The sequence below is a fragment of the Maylandia zebra genome, linkage group LG12 (assembly GCF_041146795.1).
Source record: "Maylandia zebra isolate NMK-2024a linkage group LG12, Mzebra_GT3a, whole genome shotgun sequence".
Classification (NCBI taxonomy): domain Eukaryota; kingdom Metazoa; phylum Chordata; class Actinopteri; order Cichliformes; family Cichlidae; genus Maylandia; species Maylandia zebra.
The window spans coordinates 15,777,920-15,796,278 of record NC_135178.1 but is presented as its reverse complement, the minus strand read 5'-3'; the positions used below and the strand labels follow the sequence as shown (position 1 = coordinate 15,796,278).

Sequence of the window (18,359 nt, the reverse complement as noted above, 5' to 3'; positions counted from 1 at the left end):
AAATTGATAACTGTAAACCACCACGGCAGACCCGATGGCATTTTCATGCATCGCAGCATCATTTATTCTTACAATAGTCACACAGTTGCTGTAACACCACATTCAACGGCTGCAGCTCTCCCGCTGCCAGCCATAGTAATAATAATGCTAATATTGAAAAAGGAAACATCACAAAAACACTTAAGGTCATGAAAATTAATTGAGATTTAGCAGTTCAATGACGCATCCAGCTTGTTTATTGAAAAGTATCGGTATCAGCGACACTGACTCGTATTTACTTGGTATCGGATCGATACCAAAATATGCAGTATCCCACACCACTAGTTAACAGCACATGGCCACGCCCTCAAAATAGCTGCAGTTTTCTGTGAGATTGAAACAAGCACAGCTTTCAGCGACAGCATGGCCACAAGATGGCAATAATGTGAAGGATGGATACATATATTCATTGCAGATGAGAAGCTGTGCTGTCTAAGGACAGGATTACTTTGCTTGTTGACTTTATTAATTTGTCAAACAAAATGCCAGGTTTCCTGCCTTATCCACTGTTTTCAGATGAAGGAATAGTAAGTATGAACAAATTTACTTTTGCAGACTTTTTGGACTATGTCCTTGTCTCTGTCCAGTTCTAAAAGGCTTCTAGATATCCAGCAGTCAATCAATGCTGCTTATTAATTTGTGAACAGGGGTTTTGATCATCAGAGGAAAATATTACTGCGTATCATCTGCATAAAAAGGTAGGATATTTTACAAATATTTATCATACTGCAACATGGGAGCTGGAGCTAGGGTTTAAAAATCAAAAATCATAAAGTGAAAGATCTCCAGTTGAAGCCTTGGGTGACACATAATTCCCTTCAGGTCTGTGTCAGGAAGATCATCTGATATAAAGTAAATCTGCCAAATCAAACACGCAGCAACATACAACAACCTGCAGGCTTGACCCCTTGTGAATAATTAAGTCAGCTTGAAACTTTCCTGACACCCCCCTCCCTGTTTTACCAACTTTGTTTTCTCCTTCTTCCTTTTTTCTTCTCCCCCAGGGCATTTTTTATTTACAAATAACTGGAGATTGTACTTTTATCTGTCCAGGATCCCAAATTCCAATGTAGACTTAGTCCCTAGACAATAAATTCTAGATGGTCTGGCAACATTCGCTACATTATAGTTGTCAGTATCAACAGTGGTACTAAACATAATGGTAATTATGAATATTTATCTATTTATGAACTTCAAGCATGTGTAGTGGTGCGAGTCTATATCCCACTAAATCCCCGAACTGTCATAATGTCACATCCTTAGACCTAATTTTTCAAGATGGGCATTCATTATGTTATCATATCCTTAAAAATGAAATTATTATTGTGTTAGCACAGAAGTGTTTTCCCCATAACATTAAAGTGCCTCTATAATTCTAATCAATTAAGTAATTCTTATGCTGTAAGACCATCATTTTGGTATCATATGTGACTTACAGTTGAATTGTTGTAGCACTTTTTTTCACCCAAACATACATTTTTGGTTGCTTTTTTTTTTAATAAAGGACAATTAAGATCTCTTTTAAGGTCTTTTAACTTATCTATAAACTCTAGTTTTTATAACATACATGGTACAATGTTTTACTGTGGCTTAATTTATGCTGTAAGTAACAACACTATGTTCTATAATATGATCACCAGTCACTCAGCAGGGCTTAATTGAGAGCTTGTGGATTAACGGTTAACCTTTCATATTTACTGAAAGCACTCCTGCTTCGTGAATTCACTGCAGCTACTGTGAACATCATTCAGACAAAATACTCTGAATTGTGCTGATAAACATGCTGTAGACTCAGCAGATTTCAGCTGCCTTTATTATTCACCAAGGCTGAACAACCCTGACTGCTGTGACAAGCATCTGCACTTCACTCAATAGGTTCTGATGTACCATTGTGCACCATATTTCCATAAACAACCTTGAAGGTTGTTTGGCCACTGCTCTCAGGACACGACTGCGCGATTAAGAACTGAATTGATATCCGACTGCTAACAAGAAAGATAAGATTAGACAAATGAGGAGCTTTTATCCAACTAACATCGTGTTCTGAGAAGCGCTGTTGTCATTTGTGAAATTGAAATGTAAAATATCAACTACTTTTCTCAATGCTACAGGTAAGAGAATTTTTCTGTATTGTGTCTGTGTTTATGTTGGATCATTCGGGTCCTCTACCTGGCATGGTTCGATTTTTTTTTAAGCATCTCCTTTTTCTTCAATTAAGAAACATTTCCACTTAGAAATGAGTGGTATTTTCTTCTTTGGTTATGAAAAACATGTCTTTTTTTCTTTCTTTCTTTTCTCTTTTTTTAGGAAAACACATGGCTTTTATCCAACTAACTTTATATCCTCAGGGGCCCTATTTTCATTTGTGAGATATGCCATTATTGTGCGTGTTGTTCAGTTCTGAGTAACAGGTTACAACAAGGTATTTAATGGAGGCAGTGTGCTAGCTCTTTTCATTTCGGTGACCCTGAGAGAACAGCGAGGATAATCAACATGCACCACCATCACAGAGTCTGAGCCATTACATCCTATCTAGACCTCTTTGAGTTGTATCTGACCATTTTTGCATGTACACAGTGTTGCAGATATTTACTCCTATCAGGGGTTTCAGGTTTTTGTTAGTAATAGGTTACAGGCATCGTTATAGTATGCTTGCAGTTATCCAGACAATCCTGAATAAAGAGCATTACTGTAAATCTGACAGTTGCACAGAGTAAACAGAAGAAGGTATTTTTTCCTTCCATCTAATTTTTAATAGAAATCACTCAGGTTTTTAACAGGTGGAACTTCAGGATTTATTAATTGTTTGTTCTGGACAGCCCTGCCTTTTGTCTAAGAGAGTAAAAAACATTAATTGGTGCTTCTTTATAGAAAGACAACCTTTATGAAAGGTTTGCAAAGTGATTTATGAATGCAGATTCATCCAACCATCCATCTTTTCCTTATCCAATTCAGAGTCACAGTGGAGATTTATATATAAAAATTCATCTGTAAATCCCTCTTACACTGTTTGTGCTTTGTTTTATAGACACGTGCAGTTCATTTGTATTACAAAAGGAACTCATTATGGGCCTGATATGTATTATCAAACAATATTGTTGCACCAGGATAAGCCTGATTACTGAGCTGGCACATTACACTGATTATTATCCTTGTGGGTTTCTCTGGGTGAGACATAAAACAGAGAAAATTGCCATTATCTAGTGAAGATAATCATGTCAAATAGAAAAGTCTTGGACTTTTGTATTAGTAGTAACTTTAAGTCATCACTGAGCAGACCCAGGAGAGTCTTTCATGACCTCCAGGTTAAATAATTTCAGCTGACCTGGTCTTCAGGTCCACTTGAATGTGTACGTATGGATGATCACTGATCAGTTATGACCCATGAACACTGAACAAATATGAACAAAATCAAACAAAACCAGAGCAAAACACAATTGAAACATAAATGCCTGACAGTTACTGTCAAACTGTCAAGCAGTAATAATAATAATTTCAAGTGGAGAATGAATCACACAGAAATTATCTGAAATGTGTGATTGTCCCTGACAGTAAAAATTGTGAATACAGCCATGAACTGCAGATTGTGAGCATTTAAAATCTTGGCATTAGTTGACATCATTTTTTAAAGGTAACGATGGGGGTATGGCCTGTTTAAAGACAGGTGACTCCAAAGAGTCAAAAAAGTTGGTGATAAAAACAAAGATCAGTCTCCTGATTTTGCAGAGGAGTTGTTTGAAACTCAATTGCTGTGCATACTAATGCATATCAGTGCGTAACTACTAATACAGCCTCATCGTTTATCTGAAAAAGCATTTGTTAACACCTCCAGTGTCCAAATTATAGAATTTAACCGAGGACTTTGGTCATGGTCCTGTTGTTTTGCTCGTTTTGTTGTGTTCTTAGTGCTTTCAGCATCTTGATTTTCTTGTGCCTTCTGTGCTCGTGTTCCTCTGTCTCTGCTTTCATGTACGGTAGTTTGCTACTTTGTTGTTGTGCTTTTTAAAGTTTAGTTTTGTCATGCATCTTGTTCTAGTTTTCCTTCCTGCTCTTTTTGCTTCTTTTCAATTTTGGTATTCTTCAGTTCATTATATATTTATTATTATCTAATTTGGGTGCTTTTTAAAATCAGGAAATGTCAGACGATGATATTTGTAAAGGTGAACTGGAGGTTTTTAGCATGTTATCAGAAATATTTTAACAGTGTCGCTCTAAAACATTCAATGGGCTGCAGTAAATTAAAAAACATCATCACTGAGCACCGACTCATGTGTTACTGTTTAGTTGTGACCTGATCTGTAAAAGCCTCATTGTGTCTGCATCAGTGAGTCTATCAGTAAAAAACACTCATCATGCAGCCTGCTTGCATAAGACAACTGAAACTCACTGAGGTCAGATCACCTTAATTCACAGACAAAAACCACTGCCTATGAACTAGATTCATCTAAGATGAAAGCTGCCAGGTGCCAGATGCTATCATTTTCTTTCAAAGTTTATTATTAATTAAGTTTCAAGCTGGTATTTGTGAAATTGTATTGTTTAATATAAGCCTTTAAGCATAGTCCACAAATTCTCAAAAGGGTTGAGCTATTCCAGAAACGTTATTTTTGTGCGTGCTTTATCTCACTTCACTGTGGACAGTGACATCGGTGTTCCAGCAGTTTCCGGTTAGTGGCTGGCTTGCGCCTTGGTGGTTCCCGGGTGTTCCTGAACATCCTAACCAATTTCTTCTTATTTCAGGGTGACAATTTGTTTTGTGTTTTCCAAACTTTGGCCAAATGATGTCAAATCTGAATAAACTGCAGTTAAGTGCAATTGTTTAAACCGAGGATCTGGGAAGCTGTTTATAAAACCCATTAAGACAATTTAGTGTCTGGAATTGCCTCTCCAAAGCCCCAACCTCGACTCTACTGAAGATTTGTGGACTATACTTAAAAGCCAGGTGTGTGCCAGGAAACCAGCCAGTTTACATGGACTCTATTAATTCTGCCAACAAGCCAGAATTATACTAGAATTTTGTTGACTTCCAAAAATGCCTGGGCGAGGTGCAACTTGCCAAAAGACATTTAACTACGTTAGTGGTGATGTCTGTATAAATTTGAGCCTGTATGTAAACTTTTGACCCGCACAGGGTCAAAAGTAAAAATCCAAAATAAATTCATTAAAGATGTCTACTGAACAATCATTCCAACCTGGAAAATGAACAGAAATCCGTAAAAGCCCCAAATTACCATCACATTCGTGCCCATGATGAGTGCATGCAAACTGCAATTGCATTTCAAATGTCCTTCAGCCTTCAAAGAACTTGAAGGTTGAAGTATTTGATAATTCTGCAGGTAGGTGAAACACCACAGTGACTCATCATACCTTCTTCTTATTCATTGCTCAGGGTCTGAAGTTTTGATTTCTTCACACCGGCAGTGGCCGTGGAGACAAGTAGTCTAAAAATTACACAGTCCCCATGAAGCTCAGAACACAGTGACAGATTCTAATGCTGTTCATTCCTGCTAGTGCAAAAAAGGTCACATGGTTGTCACTCATCAGCAAGTTTTAGTATATGACAGAAAAAAAATTAAAGAAAGAAAAGAAATTCATGCATGTTAAGTTGTTCTTCTCTCACAAGAAACAATCTTCTGGGATGGTGCACTCTATAGCGCTTGACTAAACAGCATCTGTTCATTATTGATTCAATGAAAAGACACAGTAAAGCCTTTTAATAAATCCAGGCAAGTGTTAGAATCTGACATGATCAAACTAAAGCAGTGTTCAGTCTGAACAGCTCTGAAAGTCTCCGTTATTGTTAAACGATGGCAAAGATGGCTGCAATATTCTCCTTTAGCTTATAGTATTTTCCTATCCCGAACCAAAAAAAAGGCTGCCCTATAGTTTCCTAAAGAGGTAGGAGAGACCGGGGATAGTTGTAACGTGGGTCAGTTGTAACACTTCCAATTTCTCCAATCAGGGCTAAGTTTCAAATGATGTGATTCATCCTGTACATGCCCAATTCAGTTCTGCTATCACATGTGAAAAATTAGCACATTTTGTCAAACACAGACAATTTAACATGAAAAAAAAAGTAATTTGTATGCCAAAAAGTAAGTATTTCTACTTTATTTCAATTTCTAATAGCATTATCTGCTTTGCAGTTAAACTCATCAAACTTAAATTATGTTGGGGATATATTCTGTGTAGGTCTTTAGTGCTAATGTTTTAGCCGTTGGCTGTAATGTTAGCTAGTTCATGGATAGGAGTCTGGGTCAGTTGTAACAGCAACAGTCTGGGTTAGTTGTAACAATAACGCAGATGTTACAACTAACCACACTATTACTTTAACTTATATTAAACAAGTTGGGGCAACGACATCAGCAGAGAGAGGTTCACTGGTCGCATTTGTATATGTGGTTAATGCCATTGGCAACACAATTCCTCCACTGTTTGTGTTCCCACACATACATTATGCAGACCACTGTGTCAGAGATGGACCAGTAGGAAGTACTGGTAGTGGAAATAAATCAGGATGGGTGCACGAAACAGATTTCCTCATCTTTCTGAAGCACTTTGCAAACCACACCAAGGTAAGCCATGATAAAAAGTAATGGAATTGCGATGCTGGTGCACAACTACATTTTTTCAGCTTCATTGTTATGTTCAAAGGTTGGTGCAAGAGTTGTAGGTTATAATGCCCACTGAGCCAATGAGGCCAAACTCAAGGAAGACCAACCAAAATTAATGAAATATTCAGTTGCAGAAAATTCCATAATTTGTCTTTTTTTGGGGGGTTGGAATATGTTCAAAACCTTGATTTCTGCATTCTGTCACTCACACACACACACACACACACACACACACACACACACACACACACACACACACACACACACACACACACACACACACACACACACACACACACACACACATACAGCTACATAAATGGTTCTAAGTGCATTCATGTGTTGAATAAAAAAGATTACATGTTAATGTTTTGTCAGTACCCTTATTTCATTGTGTTACATTTTACCCCAGGATATGTTACAACTAACCCAGACTGTGGGGTTAATTGTAACATTTCACTCTTTGTGTTTGAGACCATACCATGCAATGGGTAATTGTGCTGCAGAGAAAATAGCTGCACTATTTAATAGCGACGACATGTAAATACTTTGCATTACATTTTGAATCCACTACCTTAAAAGAGCTCCAATTTACAGACAGAAATGTTAAAAATGTTACAACTATCCCCTGTCCCCCCTATTTAGTTTTAAAGGCCAAAAAACAACTTGTTATTTTCCTGCAGTGGTACTTTGCCAGTTAATGACTTCAACAACAGTTCAGGCTGCTGCTTTCTTGGCACACTTTGGGCCCCTTTTGTAGCAAATGAGGATTGTTTAAATGTCACAGCCTGTCTGAGTGCTGATGCTGACTATTTCAAATCTGTGAAGAATGTTTCCAGCATCTTGTTAAATCCATGCCACCAAGAATTGAAGATGATTCCACTTTAGTTCCACAATTCCTCAGTGCTGTGTTTTGACTACTTTGAGGACCCTCAAGGATAAATCCTAGCTTAACGCTGACTTTGCAGATACTACTCACTGGTGGCTGAGTGGGAACTGCATGGTGATTTTTCCATGCAGAATGAAAAGTGAGGAGAGTTAACCTGAATTGATCGCACTCACTCGAAACTCTCTAGCTTTAAATGGACGGTTTGAAACCCCAGACACACTGAGCACAGCATCTGCCGTGGACGTCACACCAGGATCCCCCTGATCAGCTGGCTTCAGGTTGTTGATTCTCAATCAATTTGCTAATGACAACAAAAAAGCTCGGATCGTTTCGCCTCTGCCCCCGAGAGTTAGTTTGCACAAATCAAACATCGTGCTTGCAGAACCTCCACCTCTGACTGTTCTCCACACAAGGGCCACGAAAAACTGAGACATCACATTACGCCACCTCTTTATCAGTCTGCCCCTCTGTTCCTTTTACAAATATTTATAACAAAGGAGGATAGTTCAAGCACAAGCGCCATAATAGCAGTAACCTTCTCTTATTCCACAGAATATTGAGCCGTCTTGGCGTGGGCATAAATCATTCTTGACTTAATGCAACAGATTGTATGGAAATAAAACCGTTATTCATTTTTTAAATTATCCATTAATAGAAATGATCAACAAATACCGTGGAGAATGTTTGCTATAGAATCTGCCACAGCAACTTGAAACTACAGGAGCAGGAGAACATGCAGGAATGGAGCTGCAAAGTCTCTTTAACCACCTGCTCTGTCCTTGCTTTTGAAATCAGGTGTACAGTCTGCAGGGTTTTATTCGGGCTTTTCAGGCCACACCATCTTCCAAGGAGACGCGTCGGAAACGCCGTCCAGTCATCACAGCTGTCACTCAAGTTTGGGGCAGATATATAAGCGAGACTTCCTCCCCCAGTCAGCCGGACTGCACCTGCTGATCACCACACACACCCACACTCACACACACACTTGATTAATTAAAACAACTGAAGTTGTTACAGTGCACGTTAATGAAGGATTCGGAATGCATGGCTGTGCTTGGTGTCCGTAAACCTATAAGCGTGGATTTGTGTGAGAAGCGCGCATCTCTCCACAGACGCACAGAAGCTCCGAGCTGGATATTCCGTGCGCTGGAACACTGAGACATCTGTAGACGGTAGGTGTGCTGCTTTGGCTTGTAATGTTGTGCAAATTTAAATTGACAAAGTCTAACTGCATCTAAAGTCAGCACGTCGAGTGTGAGAAGAGCGGAAATGATGCAGGCACGATGCAACGTGCTTTTTCTCCTTGGAGACATTTGAAAGTTATTTAGAGGATTTTTAATTACTTGCGTTTTGTCATCGGTATGTCCGACAGTTTTATAGCTGTCAGTCCACTCGCTTTATCTGCGTCGAGGTATTCCAGAGCTGACCCTGAAACTGTAAATATTTCCAATGCTTTTAAATGGTGATATGTTCTTTAAAATGTATGAGATCACGCTACTGGTACCAGCGTGCGTTATTATTATTTTTCTCTCCTTTTTTTCTTGGCATAAGGAATACGGGAGTGTTAAAACAAACTAATAAAAAAGAAATATCGGGTCTTTTTGGCGCAGGAAACGAGCTTTGTGCCAAAAATCTCTGACCTATTTTTCCTGTAACATTTTTCCTGTGGACAAACGTGTTACATTCATTTACTCTCACTCTCGTCCATTGATGAACAGCGACTCATATGTGAGTTTTCTCTGTCCACTGTTCACAGTGTGGCGTAACTTCAGGACATAAATTGCTGCAATCTACGGTGTTCAGATATATAAACAATTAACTAAGGATCACAAAAGCAAGCACAGAGGCAAAAATATCGGGCAAATTCTCTAAAATCGAGAAAGACCAACCCAAATTTTTAATCTTTCTTAGAGACACAACAGTGTGGGGTTGTGTACTGGTTACTTGAGATATTGTGATTGACTGCCGTCCTTACACTGCACCTTCTGGCCATTTTTCCCCCTGTAATATTTCCTGGCAGTTCAAATATTCAGCCTCCACTGCTGGTTTTTTCTTCATCAACATAAATTTCTTACACAGTCTTGGCCAAATGTGTCCTTGCTGGGTGAGTTTATTATAGTGCTTATATTATCCTGCGTTTTTTTGGGGTTTTTTTTTTTGGCATGAATCATTTAAATTCCCTCACTTGAGTATATATGCTGAACTGATTTAACAGGGACCAACACCTCTTGTGCTGACCACATAAACACTGCACATACATGGTGCATGGGGAGATAATGGCGTGAGTCATCCAGCAGCATTTGCTTTGATATTGAGTGTTTGCATGGAAGTTTTGTGGAACTGACTGGGAAATGACTAGGCCCTACTCGTCTGAGTTACACTGAAGTAATAACCCCAGTTCATTTTGGTTTCTGCATGTAGTTAGTCAGTAAATTGTCACCGTAGTCTAATAAAAGGAATTTGCTTTCAGCATAGTGGGTTTTTTGTTTTTTGTAGCTACACAGGAGGAAAAAAATCATTTACTTCAAGGACAAGAAAAATAATTGGACAAAGGCTCATGAAGCTGCTCAGCCTGTCTGCAGGCCTGTAATAAAAGGAAAAGCGTTCTCAATCACTTTGCCTGTTCTTGTTTGCACATGTCTCCCTTGGCCAAATTTGACATTTCACTGTGCATGTTGAACTGTACTTGACTCTGTTTATGATGTCATCTCTGTAGGCTCACACCATCCTTTCAGGATGGAGGTTTCGGGCAGTGGGTGGGCAGCTGAGCTCACCCCTCCGTGTGTGACACAAGCTGCAAATGGAAACGACTCTGGTCAGGTGTTTGAGGTGGCGCTGCAGAACAGCTCCTCCAAGCGCAGCCCCCAGTTTGCGGGCGTGGAGCTGCTGCAGTCCTTCAAGCCGCTTATCATTCCCTGCTACACCCTCGTGGCTCTGGTGGGCGTCTTTGGCAACTACCTGCTCCTCTATGTCATCTGCCGCACTCGCAAGATGCACAACGTCACCAACTTTTTCATTGGAAACCTGGCTTTCTCTGACATGCTGATGTGTGCTACGTGTGTCCCCTTCACGCTGGCCTATGCCTTCAACCCACACGGTTGGGTGTTTGGTCGCTTCATGTGCTACCTGGTGTACCTCATACAGCCGGTGACGGTGTACGTGTCAGTGTTCACCCTCACTGCCATTGGTGTAGACAGGTAAGTCACAATGAGTCAGAATGCAGTGGGAAAAACTGTAAGTAAACCTCCAGCATCTCGCTGGCATGCAGCATGCTGTGTCTGTGAGAAACAATGTACAAACAAGGACAAAAAACTTTTCATCATGAAGCGTTTGTAAACCAGCTCTAGTTATCCCTCAAAAACAAAGCTAAATATAGCATTCATTTTGCACACAACACCTAACAATGACTGTTGTCTCAAAGAAAATAGACACTTTCAGCAGCCGCTGTTTTGACATGCAGTGGCAGGATAAACGGTAATTGTAATTACTATTTTGATGGTTCAGGACCCCCTGCTACTTGCTTGTTTGCTTGAATGACTGTGAAACACTAAATAGCATGGCACCCTAACTGATTGTTATCAATAACACCTGTGTCTACCTTGCCATGCTACACCACGCATCAGTCTAGCTGCTGTGTGAAGGACCTAGTGAACAAGTTTCCGGCTTCAGATGCAAATTCACCTTGATGTGGTGAGTTTTTATGTCATCTGTAAAACCAACAAAGATTGTTTTTTTTCTTAAGTGCAAACATGACATGAATGTGCATAATGGCTCAAAAGACAGAGGACCAGAAACACCAGAGAAGGGTGAAAGTCCAAAACCTGAGACTTTAAATCAAGCAGGTGGTCACTGCGACAAAAAGGCAGACCCTCAAATCTAAAACAGGTGAAGGTCATTCATGACAAGAACTTACAAAGAACACAGTGGTATCTCCCTAAATGCAATACAGTATTAAATTATTTGGTTTTAGCTAAAGTGCGCATCACCTACTATTGATGTACAACTTCACTGCTTTGTAAAGTAGACCTATCATGCTCTTAAGCAGCTCTCCATGATTCACAGTTCAAAATAATCCTTAATTACCCTATACCACACCTTGTTTCAACCTGTATTCGTTTTGAGTCATCTGCCCTCAAAACTGGGTCGTATTCACAATCAAGGAGAAAAACAATCTTTATTGATTTTACAGCTAACACAAAAAACGACTACATTGAGGTGCAACTGTGGAACTTCTGATCTGGCTCTTAAACACCAGATTTGAAAGGCAGGTGGGCGGGGCTTCTGCGCTCACAGACAGAGCTGTCTGCCTACGATGACTGTACTTTCACTAATGTCTTACAGAGCAAGAGTAGAAAAACTGAATATAACTCTGTGTAAAACTGAGGGATCCAAGCTTGAGCTTTGAGCTTGTTTATTTATTGTCAACATCTGCTGTTGTTGCACATATGACAGAAAATAAGGAAAGACATTTGAAGCTACTCTACTATGGAACGCCAGGACTGCCATAATGAATTAATTAAATACACCATTAAATAATTAATTAAATGTGGCAATAATTAATTAAAATTGGAATTAATTAATTAAATAAATAGTTATGACACATGTAATTAATTAATTATTGACACATTTAATTAATTATTTATGTATTTCACATTTTAATTAATTATTGACACATGTAATTAATTAATTATTGACACATTTAATTAATTATTTATGTATTTCACATTTTAATTAATTATTGACACATGTAATTAATTAATTATTGACACATGTAATTAATTATTTATGTATTTCACATTTTAATTAATTATTGACACATTTAATTAATTATTGACACATTTAATTAATTATTTAATGATATATTTATTTATTTCATTTTGGCAGTCCTGACGCCTGGCTCTCGTCATGAAATAATTTTATCTGTCAGCCTCACCCATCAAACTCAGGGGGCGGGGTTAACGCTGCCCATGCAGCTTCTCTAACATTTGATTGGTTGCCGTGCAAAGTAAGTCAAAACAGGTCGATCCTAGAAAATCGATTGCTTGTGTAGACTTGGGGCAGCCAGTTATCCCAGAATGCAGATCAAATCACAAGCAGCAATGGTGGTGGTGTAGTTTTAAAATACCCCGTTTTTCTGTCACCAGCTACACTTTTAACAGTGTTTTAGCCGCGAATGTCGCGACGTATGTCTGGTCAGGTTGTCAACATAGAACATGTTTGCAAAAGTGCTCAGATGTTTTCAGAGATTTCACTGGCTCTGCTAACAGTTAGCATGCAGAGCGCACCGAGGGGGTTACGTTAACCGGTTTGTTTACATATTCCACTCTCCGTGTTCCACATGTTGCATTCGCAGATTCTCATTTTCACCGAACGATCGTCTCTTTCCGCCTGGTCTTGTGTCTCTGTGCTTCTGTAACATAAAGAACGAGCTGACATTTTTCTCACGAAACCAGCGATCAGCTCAACAGACCCTCAGTTTACCTGCATGCATCCTCCTCCTCATCTGTCAGCTGTTTAACACCTGCTGCTAATTCAAGAAACACGCCTAGTTACCTGGTGATAGTCACAGTTTAACTGGGCAGCCGGTGCTCGATATAACGCAATGTCAGCGCATTTTTCTGCACAAGATAAGTAAATATAGTGTTTTCCCCGAGCGCAGAGCTGCTGGAGCTCGTTTCCTTACAGAGCACTTTATAGGCGAACAGCTTTATCAGCGGCTGATGTCCAATCACCGGCACACAGCTTTCAAACCTCAGCTGAGTTTTAGCTCTCAGTGGTTAAACGCTGGACTTCATTCACTCAGGTTCTGTCTGTCGGGTCACGTTTACTTCGCTGTTTTATTTACAACTGAGCAAATCGGTTTGGCTGAGGTTAAAGTTACGTTTCATAACTGCATAGTTTCACAGACGTTTAATGGTTCACTGGCACATGTGTTAGACTGAACTATCATCTAAATATCATCTGTTTTTTAATAGTTATTCAACTGTATTCTAAGCACCAGCTGTCTGTTAGAATGTGATTTTTTTTCTCTCTGTTGGCAGAGGTATAAAAATGCGCAGGAAAATCTGACATGCATGGCGAACTTCACCGACGATATTTAGGGAGGAATAAACACACATCAAACATAAATGAACCATTTGCCTGTCTCCATAATTGAGAGAATTTTCTCTTCTTATGTCAACACTCTCTCTCTTTTTTTTTTCTTTTTTTTTTCTTTTTCGGTCATGTTATGTTTACCTGTCAAAGGCTTGTTACAAACTATGAAACACATTGTGCAGACTTCTGGATGTTAGAAGAAAACTAATACTGCTCATGAATGAGACTAAAGGCAGGAAGGTGTCCTTTAAAACTAAACATGTTAATAGGACCTCCCTGTTTATATCATAGTTTATGATATAGCACGTGTATTTCAGTAATAGCCTGCTGAGGCCACTATACGTGCTGGCCTCATATCAAATGTGAAGGCAGACTGAGTCTATGTTTGACGTTTTTTATATCTAATCTTCCTTTTCAAACATTTAAACAGCAGCGAGTCTGCAGCTGAGGGAATACAAATTCAAATTGTCGGAACAGGTTTGCTCGTTTCTTGGATTCATTTGGTGATTTATTAAATGTATAACTGTTATTCTAATCTGCTGCTGAGTCTCTTACACTTTTCTTTATGCTGTATATTTTCACGTCTCTGGAATAGTTGGCAGTTAGATAGTCAGCTGGGAAACTTTGTGTTAACTCATGGAGCTGAGGATATCGTGGATATGCTGACCTCGCTGCGTGGTGTACAGAGCGAGGTCAGCATGATTAATATTCACAATAAAAATATTAGCCGAACATCATGAAGTCTGTATGTGTTTCATAGTGTCGAACAACCTTTGTACAGTTAAAGCCAGCAGTTACTACATGACGGAAACACCAACGTTATCTCTTTTATGTGTTTATACACAGGTCACGCTGATTACTGAACAAAAACCCAAAGATCAGATGTTAAACAGATTTATTTGCTCTCTCTCCCCCTTAAACATGTTTTTAATGTTAGTTATAATTCAGAATTGGCGACTGAAACACGTAGGACACATAAGAACATCAGGAAATAAAACATCGATAAATATAACCTCAGTAAAAGAAGTCAGCGGGGGTTACTACAGCTGTGTACCGGGGCCTGCGCTTTGTCGGTGGGATTGCTTGCGAGGCGAGCGGGTCTATCCCACGCTTTGCCATGAGACTGGGCAGACATCTCCGAAATCATCGAAACACTTTTGCAAAGAGGCTGTATCTTGACAAACCGACCAGACACATGAAGATTAAACCACTACATTCTCGGCTAAAAAAATATTAAAACGGTATTTGGTAACACACAAACAGGGTTTTTCAAAGCTCAGTTCTGTTAGCTTCCACATGCCGGTTGTTGTGTGCTAGAAACAATGGCCACCAGGCCAAAGCAATGGTTTTGACTCGATCAGCGTTAATCCCGCCCCCTGAGTTTGATGGGTGAGGCTGACAGATAAAATTATTTCATGATGAGAGCCAGGCGTCAGGACTGCAATATATCATTAAATAATTAATTAAATGTGTCAATAATTAATGAAATGTGTCAATAATTAATTAAAATGTGAAATACATAAATAATTAATTAAATGTGTCAATAATTAATTAATTAAATGTGTCAATAATTAATTAAAATGTGAAATACATAAATAATTTATTAAATGTGTCAATAATTAATTAATTACATGTGTCATAACTATTTATTTAATTAATTAATTCCAATTTTAATTAATTATTGCCACATTTAATTAATTATTTAATGGTGTATTTAATTAATTCATTATGGCAGTCCTGGCGTTCCATACTGTACTAGTCTAAATATTCTGCACTAATTCAATCAGTTTAGTGCTACCTAAATGTAAGTCTGTCTGAATGAGGACATTATTGTTAAGTGAAGCTCTGTCGGACTCGTGTGTCTGTTTCAGTAACCCAGCACACATCTAGGCTTATCCATTCACCTTGGTTGCAGTGACAGAGCTGAATTAGATTTATTATTTGTGAAGCTTAAAACATGTTACTTTCCTGGTAACAGACAATTTAGTATTGATGTTGTGCTGCTGCCATTTTTCAGCCTGTATTATCCGTTGTCCTTAACAGCATATGGTAATTTGTGCGCTGATTACTGTCGCTCATATTGACTGGTAAATGTTGTTTGTCTTTGCCCCTGCCAATTACTGATTCCATCATTTTCTATCCACATTTCCTTTGCTCCTTTTTACTCATGGACTCCGCAGATACTATGCCACGGTGCACCCTTTGAAAAAGCGGATCTCGGTCTTGGCGTGCACCTACCTCCTGTCTGGGATCTGGCTGTTGTCCTGTTGTCTGGTGGCCCCGGCTGTGGCTCACACCTACCACGTGGAATTTAAAAATGAAGGCTTCACCATCTGTGAGGAGTTCTGGATGGGCCAGGAGAGGCAGCGGTTGGCCTACGCCTACAGCACTCTCTTCATCACCTACGTCCTGCCTCTGTCGGCCCTCTGCATTTCTTACCTGTGCATCTCCGTCAAACTGCGGAACTGCGTCATACCCGGCCACCACACAGAGAGCCAGGCAGAGGCTCAGCGCGTTCGCAAACGCAAGACCTTCCGTCTGGTGTCCCTGGTGGTGGCGGCATTTGGCATCTGCTGGATGCCCATCAGCGTGTTCAATGTCCTGCGTGACATTGACATCGATCTGATCGACAAGCAGTACTTTCTACTCATTCAGCTGCTTTGCCATCTGTGCGCAATGAGCTCATCCTGCTGTAACCCTTTCCTCTACGCCTGGCTGCACGACCGCTTTCGAGCTGAGCTTCGCAAAATGTTCACGTGCCGCCGTCGCATTGGCATCTCAGCCAACAACTGCGCCACAGCCAGTGTGGTATTGTGAAGCTTTTGTGTTTTAAGCTGAAACTGGGTACCCACACTCATCTCATTTTGGTAAAGCAGTGATAATATTTAAAACAGTCAGAATTAGAGCAGCCTAGGCATAGATGGGATAGGGTAGGAGTCTAATGTATGATGATCCAGCTCTTAGCCGGCATCCATATGATATACAAACTAAATTAGTAGGATACTGTCAAACATGTCCCCGTGTTGTTGATCAGACAGAGATATAGCATTACAATCCAGAGATATGCTCCATCACTCCTCTTTTCAAACTCTCCAGGATTGTTTAACACAATACGATGCTTTAGGAACAGGAAATAAGTTTACTGGTACTGATTTTCAAGAACAAGGGTGATGTGCAGAGCTGTAGAGGAATAAAACTCATGAGCCACACCATGAAGAGATGGGAAAGACTGGTTGAGGCTAGGCTGAGAAAAAAAGGTGATGATAAGTGAGCAGCAACATGACTTCATGTAGAGAAAGAGCACTACAGATGTGATGTTTGCTTTGTGTTGTCCCTGGTTCGTGACAGAAGGATAACAGCAAGAGTGAAAAGGAAAGTTTGCAAGATGGCAGTGAGACCTGCTATGATGTGTGGTTTGAAGACGTGCTGGTGACAAAAAGACAGGAGGCTGAGCTGGTGGTAGAATTGAAGATGCTAAGAAAAGAATTACCAGGAGGGACAGGATTAGAAATGAGCAGACAGAGTTAGAGAGAGACAAGCTCGAGAGGGCTTGAGAGGGTTTGACATGTGCAAAAAAGAGATGGTGGATATATTGGACAAAGGCTATTAAAGATGGAGCTGTAAGACAGGAGGAAAGAGACAAGATCAGATCAACCGTGACAGAGGATGCTGGGGATGAGATGGAGGGAGATCTGCTGTGGCGACCCCTAAAGGGAGCATCCAAAAGAAGAAGAGTAAGATTTACTTTTGGCATCTTTTTAAAATCTAGGATTTTATGAAAACATGTCCTCTTCACAAAAATACAGTAAAATGCAAATATTATAGATATGAATTTTAAGGAGCTCAGTCCCAACTCATTTATTTATCATTCATGCAAGAGAAGAGGCTGTAAACATAAGATTATTGTTGTTCAGCATCATATGTAAATAAAATGGAAAGTATGAAACGTAAAGTTACTAGACTTGGTACTGGGTGAGGAACATCTAAAGTCTTTAATGAAATAATGTCAAATAGATCACGTTTCCAATAAGTTATGAAGGATTTGAAACATATTTAAGAGCGCTTAATGCTTAATAAGAGTGCTTCACCTCTAGAGGGCGCCACGTATGTGAAAAGTTCAATTGGCTGCAGTTCGTGTGATCTAGGGTCATAACAGTCAGTTCCTTAAAAGTGAGTATGATTGCTTGCAATGGCGTGCAAATACATTTGAAGATATTTCATATAAATATATATATATTCTCCAGTTTTGCGCGTGATGGCTTTGCCCTCAGCTTTCGTGGCATCCCAGCTTTCTCCACCGTCTGTTTTGAATCCCCACGTGCCCAACTCTTACTTGGCATATTCACAGCAATTCGTACGTGTTCAAGTGCTTATTATTTATCAACAGCTGCTGATTGTTTGAGTGCTACCATATGCCTGAACTCTGATCGCTACATCTTGAGGTGATTTTCTGCCATTTAAACTGTAAAGGCTCGAAATATATGTACACTTCCTACCCATTTACATTTACAATGCTGTAACTGCCGAGAACAACGCAAAAGACTGAGAATATTGTGAAAAAGTAAACACGCTCAAATGCAATGTTATTGTTCTGGATAAAAGTCAGGCAGCGTGTACAATAAAACATGCTATGTATGTTACCATGGCTACATTGCTTTTTCATCCTCGTAGGTATGGAGATAAGAAGCATAAAAATAAACCTGCCAGAAATTGGAAGACAC

At 39.5% G+C, this 18,359-nt stretch overlaps 1 protein-coding gene across 1 annotated transcript; it reads left to right on the top strand.

The window, feature by feature from the left end:
• Positions 1 to 8,512: 8,512 nt before the first annotated feature.
• Positions 8,513 to 18,272, top strand: prlhr2a (prolactin releasing hormone receptor 2a). The gene is made up of 3 exons (XM_014414026.3): positions 8,513 to 8,714; positions 10,259 to 10,739; positions 15,819 to 18,272. The coding sequence occupies exons 2-3, from the start codon at positions 10,279 to 10,281 to the stop codon at positions 16,453 to 16,455; spliced, it is 1,098 nt and encodes a 365-aa protein (XP_014269512.2). The 5' UTR covers positions 8,513 to 8,714; positions 10,259 to 10,278; the 3' UTR covers positions 16,456 to 18,272.
• Positions 18,273 to 18,359: the final 87 nt, after the last annotated feature.